Source organism: Solanum stenotomum, chromosome 7, assembly GCF_019186545.1.
Source record: "Solanum stenotomum isolate F172 chromosome 7, ASM1918654v1, whole genome shotgun sequence".
Taxonomy (NCBI): Eukaryota; Viridiplantae; Streptophyta; class Magnoliopsida; order Solanales; family Solanaceae; genus Solanum; species Solanum stenotomum.
In genome coordinates, this window is record NC_064288.1 from 16572803 (window position 1) to 16587092 (window position 14290).

The 14290-nt window shown below is 36.3% G+C and overlaps 1 protein-coding gene across 1 annotated transcript; it reads left to right on the forward strand.

Moving 5' to 3' along the window:
- The first annotated feature begins 1313 nt into the window (after nucleotides 1-1313).
- On the forward strand, nucleotides 1314-12533 carry LOC125869689 (uncharacterized). The gene is made up of 7 exons (XM_049550144.1): nucleotides 1314-1616; nucleotides 3841-3925; nucleotides 7744-7916; nucleotides 8355-9103; nucleotides 10737-10839; nucleotides 11183-11422; nucleotides 12144-12533. Exons 1-7 carry the CDS (start codon nucleotides 1314-1316, stop codon nucleotides 12195-12197), a joined length of 1707 nt encoding a protein of 568 aa, XP_049406101.1. The 3' UTR covers nucleotides 12198-12533.
- The last annotated feature ends 1757 nt before the right edge of the window (nucleotides 12534-14290 follow it).

The window sequence follows — 14290 nt, forward strand, 5'->3', positions numbered from 1 at the left end:
TCCTAATAATCTCATTATCACATGTCAATATTTATTTATTTTCTTTGGCATAGGCCTCTACCAAATATGACATGTCAATTCGTTGATAACAAAATGTGGTTACTGCCTTTTCTTTTCTACTTAAAATTAATATATATAAAAGATTCATTTTGTTAGGTGACCTGTATCAACAAATAATAGATGTTACCCTTTTGTTTAGGAATCTGTTATTAGTTTTCTATATTTCAGTCATATGATGAAATACGTAGTTAGTCATCTTTACTATTTAGGACTTCAATAACTGACTCTGTTTAAAGTGAAGGTTGTACGTGAATAAAAATATATTTTTCTTCTATATCTCAAACTTTTATATGGTATCAAGAACTTTTCTTCTCCTCACAGAGTTCTAAGTTTCTTATTACCCACTCACCACCAATGGCACCCTCAGTTCCAATTTTGATGCAACTAACACTACCACCTTTGTTCAATTCAACTCGATTACCCAACTTCCGATTAGACTTGTTGGCAACCATAACTTCTCACTGTGGAAGGCCCAAGTGTCTGTGCTCATGAGAGGACACAATCTTTATGGCCATCTAAATGGGACTATCTCTGCTTCTGTTGAGACCACCAACAACAACAACCTCACATTTGCCAACCCCGATTATGTTAATTGGTTTTGTCACGACCAGTTAATCCAAAACGCAATTTTAGCATCAGTAGATCCCACTCTTTCTGCCATTGTAGCCGCTGCAACCACAGCCAAAGCAGTCTGGGGTTCCCTCCATATGACATATGCAAATAAGTCACAAACCTGCATATTCAGCTTGCGAGATTGCCTCGATCATCTCAGGAAAGAGAGTCTCCTTGTAACAGACTATCTCAACCAAGTTCAATCACATAACTTGTGACTGCATGAGCTCATGTCACCAATGTCGAACACATTGTCAAGATTCTCACTGGTCTTGGACCAGAATATCACGAAATCTCTGCAGTGATTCGAGCACGTGACACCCCAATTTCATATGCTAAATTGTTTGAAAAGCTTAGCAATCATAAGCTTTTCCTCAAACACAATGATCCGCATCAATCCACTATAATTACTGTTGTTGTTTTTCAAAAGTCCAGCTCTCAAATGTGGACTAGAGCCACCAACACTAATAGGCGTTCAAACAACTACCAGCAACGTTCTCATCAGGGTCCAATCATCGCACCAATTTGCAAGAAGTCAACTTAGTGTGTCAGTTATGTAACCAACTTGGACATTTGCTCGCGTTTATCGATGTCAGACTCATAACCATTTTTAGGCACAGGCCAACTTTGTTGGACAACATATGCAGCAGTTTTCCCCATGGATTGTCGATTCATGGGATACACATCATGTTGCATTAGATGCCCACAGTCTCAATAACGTTGTTGACTACAATGATCTGGAAGAAATCGCTATTGGAAATGATAATACCGTACGAATTTCTCACACCGGTAACACTGATTTATCCCCATCCGATTCTAGCTTTCAATTATCCAATATACTTTGCTCCCCTTTCATTTCCAGTAACTTGATTTCAGTTTCTCAATTTTGTCGTGACAATAAAACATCTATTGAATTCTTTTCATTTTCTTATCTTGTGAAGGAGGTGAGTATGGGGGCACCGTTAGTTCAAGGTCGGAGTAGAGGACGCCTTTATGAGTGGCCGTTAGAAAATTCTTTTTCTTCTTCTTCTTATCAACTTCAATGCAATGTAGCTGTCTTTAGATCTATGGCATCGGCGTTTGGGGCATCCAACATGTTGTACTTTAGATTTGTTTGTAAATAAATTTTTCATTCATGTTAAGAAAGACTCTCTTTCCATTTGTAATTCATGTCAATCAAATCAAAGTCACAGACAATTTTTTTCTACAAATTCTTTACAAAGTTACATGTCTTTCTAAATTATTTACAGTGATTGTGGGGCCCGTCACCAGATTTTTCCGCCGATAGAAAAAGATATCATATTTTGTTTGTTGATCAGTTTTCAAAATACATGTGGCTCCACATGATTCAGTCCAAACACAAAGTTTTAGATGATTTCAAAACACTACATCCATTGCTTGAACGTTGGTTTCGAACAAAAATAATATCTTTTTATACTGAGGGAGGAGGTGAATTTTTGAGTTTAACTTCTTATTTAAAATCTTAGGGCATTGAACACTTAATTTCCCCACCTTATACACCACAAAGAGTTGTTATAGTTGAAAGACGACATCACCATGTTGTCGAGACTGCAAATACTCTAATGCATCAAGCCTCTTTACCAGCCACCTTTTGGAGTTCTGCATGCCATCAAGCTGTTTTTTTCATAAAAAGAATGACAACCCCAAATTTAAACAGATGTCTATGCGAGCTTTTATTTCAAGAATCACCAAATTATGACAATGTCAAAAATTTTGATTGTCTATGTTATATGTGGTTAAAACCATATGTACAAAATAAGCTTGATTCAAAATCAAAGCCCTGTGTCTATTTGAGATTTTCAAACAAATATTATTTCCATCATTGTTTTGACCCAATCACCTCCAAAGTTTATCTTTCTAGAGATGTAGTTTTTTTTTTTAAACTAGTAACCCTTTTACCAATATTTTTTCTAATTATAAAACTCAACATTTGAAAATTTCTTGGGATGACTCATATTCGTCAATAGAAATGCACAATGATATCCCAGTAGCTCCACATTGTATTGAACTACCTCAGCCATTATCTATGGGTGCTCAAATATCTCTTTGTTCCTTCCTCAGCGGCGTCGCCAAGCTCAAGTACATCTCCACCTTCTCTCAAAAATCCAACAAGCACCTTTGCTTCTACCTACCCCACTCAATCCACTCCTAGTCCTCTTTCTCCAGTAAAAACTAGTAAATCACCCATCACCGAAATCTATTGACGTCAGACCTCTACAGTTACCACATATGTCCAAGCCTCTTAACTCCCGCCGCTATCATAACCAAACACCCTTTCTCACCCAATGGTTACCCGTTAAAAAATAAATAGCCTCAAACCCAAGAGCTTTCTTGTCAAAATCAATCCCTCTCCACCAATTCCACGCTCCTTCCGTCAAGCACAACTCTATCCCCAATGGCAAGAAGCAATGAAAGCAGAATAGTATGCTTTAATCAGAAACCAGACATGGGATTTGGTCCTTATTGATCCCTCTAGGAATATAGTGGATTGTAAATGGTTGTTTAGAATTAAGCATAAATCTGGTGGAAGCATTCATAGGTATAAAGCTCCCCTAGTAGTCAAAGGCTTCACACAAAGACCTAGGTTACACTATAATTCCACATTCAACCCTATTGTCAAGCTTGCAACAATTCGTTTAGTCTTTGCAATTGCTGCTCAACACTCCTGGCCTATTCATTTGTTAGATGTCAATAATGCCTTTTTGCAAGAAAATCTTGAAAAAGATGTGTATATGAGGCAACCTCCTATTTTTGAGTCCTCTCAACATTCAACATACATTTGCAAGCTCAAAAGGACATATGCGGACTTAAGCAGGCTCCTAGGGCCTGGTACACCGAGCTCAACACCAACTTGACAGGTATTGGGTTTGTTAAATCAAAATCTGACTCATCTTTATTTATCTTTCATAATTTTGTTATTATGTATACATTCTCATATATGTTGATGATATAATTATTACGAGCAGTATTTAGGAAAGTGTCAGGTCTATAATTACACCACTTTCCCTACGATTCTCTCTCAAAAATCTTGGCCTCTTCCATTATTCTTTAGGTATTTAGGTGATATCCACGCCAACTGCCATCTTTTTGTCTCAACAAAAATATTTCATGAATCTTTTAGATGAATTGCATATGAATTATTGCTAGGGTCTTCCAACACCAATGACATCAACCTTCGATGATTCAGAAATTGATTACGTAGCTGACATTTTCCGTTGTAGAAGAGTCATTGGTAAGCTTCACTACCTATCCTTCACTAGGCTTGATATCGGATTTGTTGTGAACAAGCTATCTCAATTTATGCATAATAGTGACGTGTCTCACTGAAAAGCTATCAAACGTTTGCTACGCTACTTGAAATACATAAGTACATGGTAGTTTAGCTCAATCACGAACCAACAGGCTGTTTACTTGCTTATTCTGCTCTGATTGGGCTAGAAATCGACAAGATAGAACATCAACAACAGGTTATGTACTATCTCCCTTAGGAACTCACCAATCTCTTGGTCTTCCAAAACCAAAAAGTATGTCTCCCGCTCATTTACGAAAGCCGAGTACCAAGTTGTTGTTGTTGTTGTTGTTTCTAATGTCAATTGGCTAACAAATTTCCTCCGGGAGCTTCACCTATTGTTGATGGTACAATCAACTTGAGCTCATCTCGAAAGAAGACGACAGAACACTTAAGAGTGTTGAAGGAAGAAAACATTATTTCAAATTAAGAGTCGTTGAGTGTTATTTTGTTTGAGGAACAAATTGAATTCGGGCTGCTTCACTTTGATTCAATAAGCGGCCCAACTTCAAATATTGAGTTGTATTTTATTTATACTAGTATATGTATAGGAATTGTATTTACGTTGCACTAGATTTTATCCTTGTATGTGATTATTAGGAGGCTAGTCTCTGAAAATCATTAGGAGTCTACAAAATCTTAAGCAATTGTTGGTTTATAAATAGATCATATTGTATAGCACAATCGATATTCCAGAAAAATATACAAATTTCTTTTTTATTTTTACATGTTATTGGTTGACGTATCTGGACGCTTCATCCAATACTAAGCATCCACGGTCGTTCAATAGTAATATAACCCAACTAGTGAGTTGGGGTCAAGTCCCAAGGGAGCGGTTTGTAATCGAGAATCAAGAGAAAAGCAAGAACTTCGCTCAAGTCAATTATAGCTAAAGACATATACGAAGAAAAACATGATAAATTAAAGGTTGACACAAGTGTCAAATATCAAAAAGGTTTGTAGTCAACTAGCAACTAAAAACAACAAATAATATGAAAATACAAATATGGAGACGGGATTCTTGGGATGTGATAGGATTATGGGCTAAGATAAACAATCGGGTAATTGCAATTAATAGTAAACCGATGCAAATCGGTGAATAAGCTAGACTTTAGTAAGGGCAAACTTTCTCTCGACAATTTACCCCGAATCAAATTGGTTTCTCTCAAACACCAATAAGCGGCAATGAAGCACCGCCTTCGCTTTAGTCCATTCACTCTCTCGAGTTGAATGTGTGGAAAAGGGGTTAGGATTCACTCTCTCAAGTTGAACCCATGACAACCCAATACCCACATACCATTGAATCAGTAATTTTGGTTTTAAAACCTCTCTCTCAAGCAAGCCAAAAACACGAAGTTAAGATTGTATTTGCAACTACAACCCCATTAAATTCAACCATAATTACTGATCGAAACCACCTTTAAACAGAAAATAAACTATTAAGTAACAATACCCAGCAGTTAAATCAACCCATAATCATATAATCACACCCCAAAAATTAGGGTTTTAGCTAGACATAGTGAAAAAATAGAAATCGATACCGAAATGTGTTTCCATCAATTGGGTATGATCGATATTGTCTTTACAAATGTCTAAGATGAAGAATCTTCAACACTCACTTCCAATTACTTAGAAATGGAAATCTTCAACTCTTCAAAGCTAAGGGAAAATGTCTCCAAAAACAGTTCTAAGTTCTAAATCTTGATATTCTAAAATTTCATAAACTGGTTGCTTACTAAACTAAAAATTCAAACAAGTATTTGTAGTTGTCAAAAAGTGTGCTGCGAAGGTCCAATCGGCACAGTTAGTCGGGATCGCCGATCCACTCGGCGATCCGCCCGTTGGTCTGGTTCATCACCTTTCTGCAATGGCCTTCAGCAAATTCAAGTTCTGTAACTTTGGGCGATGAAGTACTGCATCGCGGACCTGTTCGGCGACTCGTCGACTGCTCTCTTCTATCGCCGACTTGATTTTCTCCTTCAGGGCTTGGCACATTGGAACATTAGGCGAGGTCAAGGCCATTCAACGACTCGCCCAATGGTTTGGGTGATCCTCAGGCCTTCTTTTCTTCATTCTTTTAGCTGCCTTGTTCCTTTTTGCTTATTAGTGTCCATGATTTGTGCCTCAATCCAAATACCTGAAATTCAAGGATTTATATCAGTTATTGGCACAAAATATGCATTTGAGGACACTAAATCTATTAAAATAAATCCCTAAATGAGTCCAAATCGTGGACTCATCAGTTATTAGAGCACATTTTGTTGTTCATTATCAGAATTAAAAGTTATCGAACCAACAAAGAAAAATGTGACTTTATATGAATTTGGTAGCTTTATTAAGACTGAATTTTCTAAGCGTTTAATGTTATATAGGAGATTTTTTTTCATGAGTCATGTGTTGAGAATCCCCTAAGTCTATTATCCAGAGGTTGGTACCAATAGTAGTAAAACAACAGTCAAAGACATTAGAGATTGAGCATTTACCCACAGAGTTGGCACTAGGATTCGCCTTAGGACCTAAATTTCCCACCTGCATAATAGCATATGGATCATTTTTATACATTGGTCTTCGTGAATCCCTCTAGACCTAGACCTCTAGGTTCATTATCCCCAGCAGTCTGTGTGATATTTCCTTCTTCTATTATACCTGCATTTGCTTGCCCACTTCGATAGACTCTCTTTGTCTTAGTAAACTTGAAGGATTGTGGATATCCAACTAGTTTATTACACTCTTGCCCACTCCCATACTTTTTTTGGCTTAGTAAACTTGAAGGATCGTGGATATCCAACTAGTTTATAACACTTCTCCTTTGTGTGTCCCGACTTCTTAGAATAAGAGCAAAAAATGGTGTTCCTTAATATATGTGTTAGCGTAGCTAAAATTTTGATTGTTTCCTTTGTTTCTAGTCCATCTTTGTTGGTTGGCATAAAAGAAATAGATTCAACATTAATGTTAACCTGATTTGCAGAATTTACTCCCCTCTGAGTCTCCTCGTGTAATATAATTGAGTATGTATGTGTTGTAGTAGGAACAACTTCATCATGAGTATGTTTCCCCTTAGGCCACAATAGTTTTCATTCAGTTCTATAAGTAACTGGATCAACTTTTGATCTTTGTTTTTCTTTACATTGTGCGTTTTTGCACCACAATTACAATCACAATGCATATCATAAAAGTATTAAGTACCGTTGTTTGGTCCCAAATTTTCTTCAATCTGTTGATGTCCTAGCAACATCATTGGTTTCTTGAGATATGTTGTTCAACTCTCTCTATAATTGGAACATCTTGGTACCATCTGTTTGTCCATACATTTGTTCAAGTTCATTTCAAAAGTCCTCTGTTGTTTGAGAATAGATCAAATATGCCGCTATTTCTTTACTAAGGGAGTTTATAAGCCATGCCAACACCATGTCCTTACACCTCCGCCATTGATCAAACAAAGGCGTGTCTTCTTCAGGCCTCTTACATGTTCCATTAATAAATTTCAATTTATTTTTAACAGAAAGAGAGATTAGTACCCCTCTTCTAATTTTCATAATTGGCTCCATTGAAGTTGATGCTTTTGAGATTCATTCTAGGTGAATCTAAAGGAGTGAGAAAATAGGGATGGTTGCCTTCAACCATCTTGGAAGGCTCAGAGCTTTTGGATCTACTAACACCAATGGTTTCTCCCATGATGGATATTTTTGGTATAAAGGGAATTAAGTGTGAGAATCGGTTTTTAGATTCACGACTCTTGATATCATAACTTGACTTTTTAGATATACAATTTTTTCTCTTTTTACATCTATCGTTGTCTGCTTCACCAACTGTTTTCTGTGACAAGGCTAGCACCACCTACATTTGTGCTAATCTTGTTTTTCACAATATGATGAAGCATATAGTCATTGACTTTCATTTTGTTCGTGAGCAAGTTCAGCAGAAGGCACTTGAGGTTTGTCACATTCCCTCAGCTTATCAAGTAATTCATGTCCTCACCAAGCCTCTTTCCCGTACAACTTTTCAGCGCCCTTTTCACAAGTTGGGTCTTATCCAGTCACCCCCAACTTCCGGGGGGGGGGGGGTTATTAACAGATAATATTATCCTTTTATTTAGGAGACTGCTATTAGTTTTCTATATTTCAGTCATATGATGATATACATAGTTAGCATCTTTACTATTTAGGACTTTAATAGTTTCTTGTATTCGGTTTTAATTTATTTAATTATTTTAGTCTGTCTAGAAAAAAATAATTTTTTTAATTAATTATTCATTTCAAATTTTCGTATGACCTATTTAAAATCATAAAATTTAAAAACATTTTGATATATTTGACATATATTTAATTTAAAATCACAAAATTTAAAAATATTTTATATGCTGTCAAATTAGGTGTATGTTAAAATAGACAGAACAAATAAATTTGGCGTTATAAATGGCGGCACATCTTATCGTCTCTCTTCCTTGGGAAATCTCAAACATCTTTTGCTTCTTTATCTGATGATGGAGTCTCTTTCTATAGGCATTTCAACTTGTTTACTTGTCAAAAAACACCCACAATCCCTCACATCCTCACCCAAATTCAGATGTTCCCCCACCCTCCTCTGCAATTCAATCCAATTGAATTCCCCTAAAACCAGAAATCTCTCTCCCGTTTTACAAACTGAAACCCCAATTCATCTTATCTCTCACAAATTCTACTTATCTTTTCTTTCTATGACTCTTTCTTTTCCTCTTACTTCCTTTGCCTCCTCTGAAACTACAATACCCACTGCAACTAAACTCAACTTAGAAGCAATATTGGTCTCTATTGATGATTTTTTCACCAAGTATCCATTCTTTGTTGCTGGGGTTTCCTTTATCTGGCTTGTTGTTATACCATTAGCAGAAGAGTACTTGCAAAAGTATAAGTTCATCTCTGCCGTTGATGCATTTGCAAAGCTTCGTGATGACCCCACTTCCCAACTTTTAGATATTCGTGATAACAAGAGCTTAGCTTATTTGCCTTCTCCCAGTTTGAGAATGTTTAATAAGAGTGAGATGCAGGTTGAGTTCCGCCAAGGAGATGAAGATGCCTTTGTCAAGAGTGTCTTTCAGAAATTCAACGACCCACAAAATACTACGCTTTGTGTTATAGACAAGTAAGTGTATGTGACAATCTTGCATTCATTCTTCACTATATCTTGTTGTTGGTTTTTTGCTTCTGATATGGTCAGCTCAAAATGGTCTTCTCAGACTTCATGTAATTATCATACATGTAAACATAACTAGTTCACGGATTATTATGATAAGAGAGTAGTATGTATTTTGATTCTTTAGTTGCACATTTGGCATCATATGTTGTACACTATACCAATAAATATATACAAAGTAAAGGGGCCAAACTAAGCAGCCTGTTTCTAACTTTGAGTCCTCCACTCCAGGTTTTTTCTTATTACAGATAGCACAGTTGAACTATCTAATTAATGGACTAGCTTCACTAAGACTTGTTGGTCTTCTATAGCAATTTTCGAACCATTCCATTCATTGTGTACTTCTCCACCTATAATGAGTTCACAGTGAAGCATTTGACTGATGATATAATTTTTCCAGTGGCAAAATGGTTGACCTTTTCTTATGCAGCTTTTTACTGTCCATGTTCTCCCTACATATATATTAGCTGCTTTGGCATAGTACAGATGTGGCAAGCTTTTGTGCAATATCCATTTGATTTAATTTTTGGCTCATAGTGAAAGATATAAAAATTATTAATAATATTCTCTATTTACTTATAATTAGATTCTTCCTGTTTGGAATCAAACATCTTTCGTTCCATAATTATATGTGTTGTGTTTTGGGAGGGGGGGGGGTCTATCTCTGGTGCATAATGTGTGTGACTGTGTCTCTCTTGTTTATTTTGAGTCATTTATAGAGTACACACATGTAGAGAGACCGGGAAAGAGTAGTTGTGAGTCCACCCTTATTGTTATATTTGCCAAATAATCTTGCAAAGTTCTCTTGTGATCCTTCTCAACATTATCAAATAACTCTCTTTTGTGTGCAAGTGGCAAGTGTTATTTTTGCAGGCACGAGGTGCCTGCTAATTGTCTTGAATGCCATTGTTATAAAAATGTTCTAAAAAAAGCGAATTGTTATTGTTAAGTAATATATTCTATAGTGTCAACTTATCATTACCTTTATGGTTAGTCGAGCAAGTCATGTATAGATTTGGATTTGCTCCAATGTCTCTCCTTATGTCTGTTTATGACTGTAGCAATCCGGCTATATTACTAGGTTGAGAAGGATGTTTGCGCCTATCCCCTCTGCATGCCATGAGGCTGTCAACACAGTCAAGTAATATGTAGATGCAGGAGGGGTGGGTGAAGCTGCGATTGGGATGCTTCCTGGTTGTCCAAGTAATGGCAGGTGTAGATGCCCTTTCCACCTAAATTTTTTCCTTTTTAAGTTGCCTCACCTTCTATCTGATGATTTCCTTAGGGGGGTAATGAGGCTTTTTGCTTACCAAGATGGCAGCCTAAGTAGCTTTATAGCTGTGTTGTACAATCAGATAGCTACTGCAAAGAAGAAGAGAGAATAGTGTCGTTTCCCCCTTAATGAGCATGTATTTGTTGAATGTCTCTCACTTACTGAGAATTGCCTTTATGGCCTCTGCTCTGACAAACAGTGGATTCTTCTAAAGGTAGCTGCTGTAATAGCAGATAGTGACAAGTAACACTTGGCTATTTGAGTAGTTCAAAGAGTTTGACAGATATCTTTCTTTGATGTGGAAGGTAGTTTTGATGGGAACTCGATTAAAGTGGCTGAACTATTGGTGAAAAATGGTCTCAAAGAGGCTTATGCTATCCGAGGTGGGATAAGAGGCAAGAAAGGATGGCAGGTATTTCTTCCTTTCTTCCAAGTAGTTTGAGTTGGGATGATTTATCTCTTCATTCATGTTCAACTGTATCATTTTCTGTAACTTAGCTTGCAAATGATCTGCCTATATGTATTCTTGCGAATAATTCTGTCGTTTCTCAAATGATAAGAGACTCAGATAGTTTTGGGGTCGTGATTACTGCATCGACCTGGCCTAATTGACAATCTAATAAGTGTTTCCTTGGGTACTTTCTTTATGTTGCTGGTCTTGGAATGAAATGAGAAGCACAATGTTTTTAGTTATCAGAAACTCTGCACAGATAATTTCATCTTGGTCAGTTAAAATGCTTATTTTTACTTTGCAGGAGATCCAAGAAACCCTTCTCCCTCCATCTGTTCATATTTATCCCAAGAAGAAGGATAAAGGGTTGCAACCACAAGGCAGCAATAATGGGGTGATTCAAGCAAATGAAATTAATAGTCAATCTCCATCTGCTATAGGTGTGACCCAAGTTGAGCAGATAAGCAATGGTCCCGTTAAGCACTCTGCTGACTCACTCTCAGCAATAAAATGTGGTCCTAGGTCATCATCCCCATATCCAAATGTATGATCTCTCTCTCTATCTCCATCTCTTGCACATATATAAGTGAACACTGTCCCACCTTGATTACACGACCATGACCATGAGCAAGTGTCTGAGATTGCAAAGCTATTAAATGACTATCTTTATTCCTTACTACACCACAGGAGTAGTGGAAGGGTGTGAGATTGCAAAGCTATTAAATGATTATCTTTACTCCTTACTACACCACAGGAGTAGTGGAAGGGCGTGAGATTGCAAAGCTATTAAATGACTATCTTTATTCCTTAACACACCTTAGGAGTAGTGGAAGGGTGTTTGGGACGATTCTTGAATATATCTACGTGCCACTTGCTTCTTCAGTATCCAAGTTTGCTGTCTCATAGGCGCACTGTGATGGAGTCATTTTATGCTTTAGTCTGTGGTTCTCTTTTTGGAAGTCTGGCACAAATCCCAATTGATCTAAACTCTTTCTCGAAAATTATCACCTGACCACCGTGCATTCCACGGTAGGCAGCAGTTTGACAGTGCCAAACTAACCAAAGTGGAACACTTAATTCTTGTGTCTCCTTTCCTTCTTTGTTTTGTTACTGTCAGTCAGTTTAGGTCATGTGCTAATGCTAAGAATGGTTCTGCATAGCTTCTTTTTATCTGTCCACTTTGCTCAGAACCATCAAAATGCTTTTTGCCGGGAACAACTTTAGGCTCGTGAAATATTGACTCTATTTGTTTATCTATCTTGCAGTATCCAAATTTGAAGCCCCCATCGTCCCCTTCTCCTTCAAAGCCTCAAAATTGATGGTAGTTGCATGTCGTTCCTTTGATGCCTCCTATCTCATCGATCATGTGAATGGTGTAATATTAGCCATGTCTCAACTGCAGCTTGACATCAATATGTTTCTGAAGAGAGTATGACTGACACACACTGAAAAACCAAAGCAAATGATGTCTGCTTTGATTTTTCCTTGATCCACCATGGAATGCAGAATAACTTCTATAGTCCAGTTTTGGGCATTGCTAAACTTTTCACTTTTAGTGTATGTGTTGAACAAGAATTTTTAGCTAGCTCCTTTGTAGCAAGCTCTGTTACCAAATCACTGCCTATTAAGTCTCTGAAATGTCCTTTTCCCACCCACATCCCAGGGATTGTAGATGATTGATTGATGATCTGCTTGTAACACTGAGAGAAACTGGTGTTCCTGAGCAAATGACTAAGTAAATGTATTTGGAATCGCCGGATTATCCTTATGCCCTAATGTCTATTGCCTCTGATTTGGAATTTGTTTTTCCAAGTTGAAGAGAAGATGACGAACACAAAATATAAATAGCTTCCTAACTCTGTTACGTGATAAGCGAAACATGTGAATTGGTTTAGTTTAATTATCTCATAACTCTATCCAAATACTTTGGGAATTTTCATAGCTATACATGTTCTTGGCGGCAACCTATACCCTCAAATTACTCGGATAACTAGAACAAACCAATGTGAGAGGAGGAGGAGGAGGAGGGGGGGGGGGGGGGGGGGGGGGGGGGGGGGGGGGGNNNNGGAGGAGGAGGAGGAGGAACCATGAACTCTTGTTGCAGTAGAACCTTCAAAAAGTTTTGTACACAAATCTTGAAAGAGCAGAGGTAAACATCAATATACTCCCCAAAAAAATATTAATATAAAAAATATTGTAAAATTATGAAAACTTACTTGTTCAAAGAGGAAAAAATTGATGTTTGATTAAGAAAAGAGAGGGAGAGAACAAAGTTGTGCTAAGAGAAAGAAAAGCGACGACTAATTATTTTAAAGCATATTAAATAAGTCTGAATGATATATATTAAGACTCTCCTGGTGATATGATTCATTAAGATCTTTCCAGATCCATTAAGAGACTTCTTTTGAAAAGAAACAAATGGATTTAATGGATGGAATCTGAATGATTAAGATTTGAATCTTAAAATCTAAACACACTTAATGGGATGAATCTAAATGATTAAGATTCATACCTCTGTTAAGTGCAAACAAATGAGGCCTATAAGACCTCCTTAATGCTATCACATCTCATTTTAGCGTACCTCTCACATCATTAAATAAGCATTAGACCATATCTAACATCTCTCTATTTTACTCTCCACTCTCTATATTTGGAGAGTAAAATAGAGAATTGAGTCTCTATAATACGTCTCCAATCTTACCCTCTATTTCTATATATATAGAGAGAGAGTTCTTTATTATTATTTTTTGGAAAACTTTCACATAGCAAACATAAAATTATATTCGTATGTTATAACTATAGTTTGCATAATTGCGCTCCATAACAAATTTTATGTTTGTTATGGAGTTTTTTATTTGTATAATTCGCTAGATACATCCAATTTTATACAAATTGTCAGTTTTGTATAAATTCATTTATACATTGCATTTGTATAATAAAATATGTATTTGTATAGTTATAAGTGTATAGGACGAAAATATATGTATTTGTATTTGTATTTGTATATACACTATTCTCTCGTTTTATACAAACACAAACACATTTTATACATTTTATACCGAAATGTATAAAATGGCTAATTGTATACCGAAAATGGCTAATTGTATACCGAATCAGATGTCAAAAAAAATGGGATGTTTGCTGCGAATTACAAATAAAATAAACTATGACTATAACATTTAATTTGAATTAATAGCTTGTTATTTCATACAATTTTCCCTTATTTTTTTCACAATCAATTCCAATTTATTTCTCTAATTTACTTCTTTAAAAAAAAAAAAAAATTCTCTTCTCAATATTATATTATGATTTATGTTTCATTTTTATTTCCATATTTCATAATATACATCATTTTTTCCCCAAATAATCACCCTATATCGAACCTTCAACCTATCAATTGTTAATAAATGTG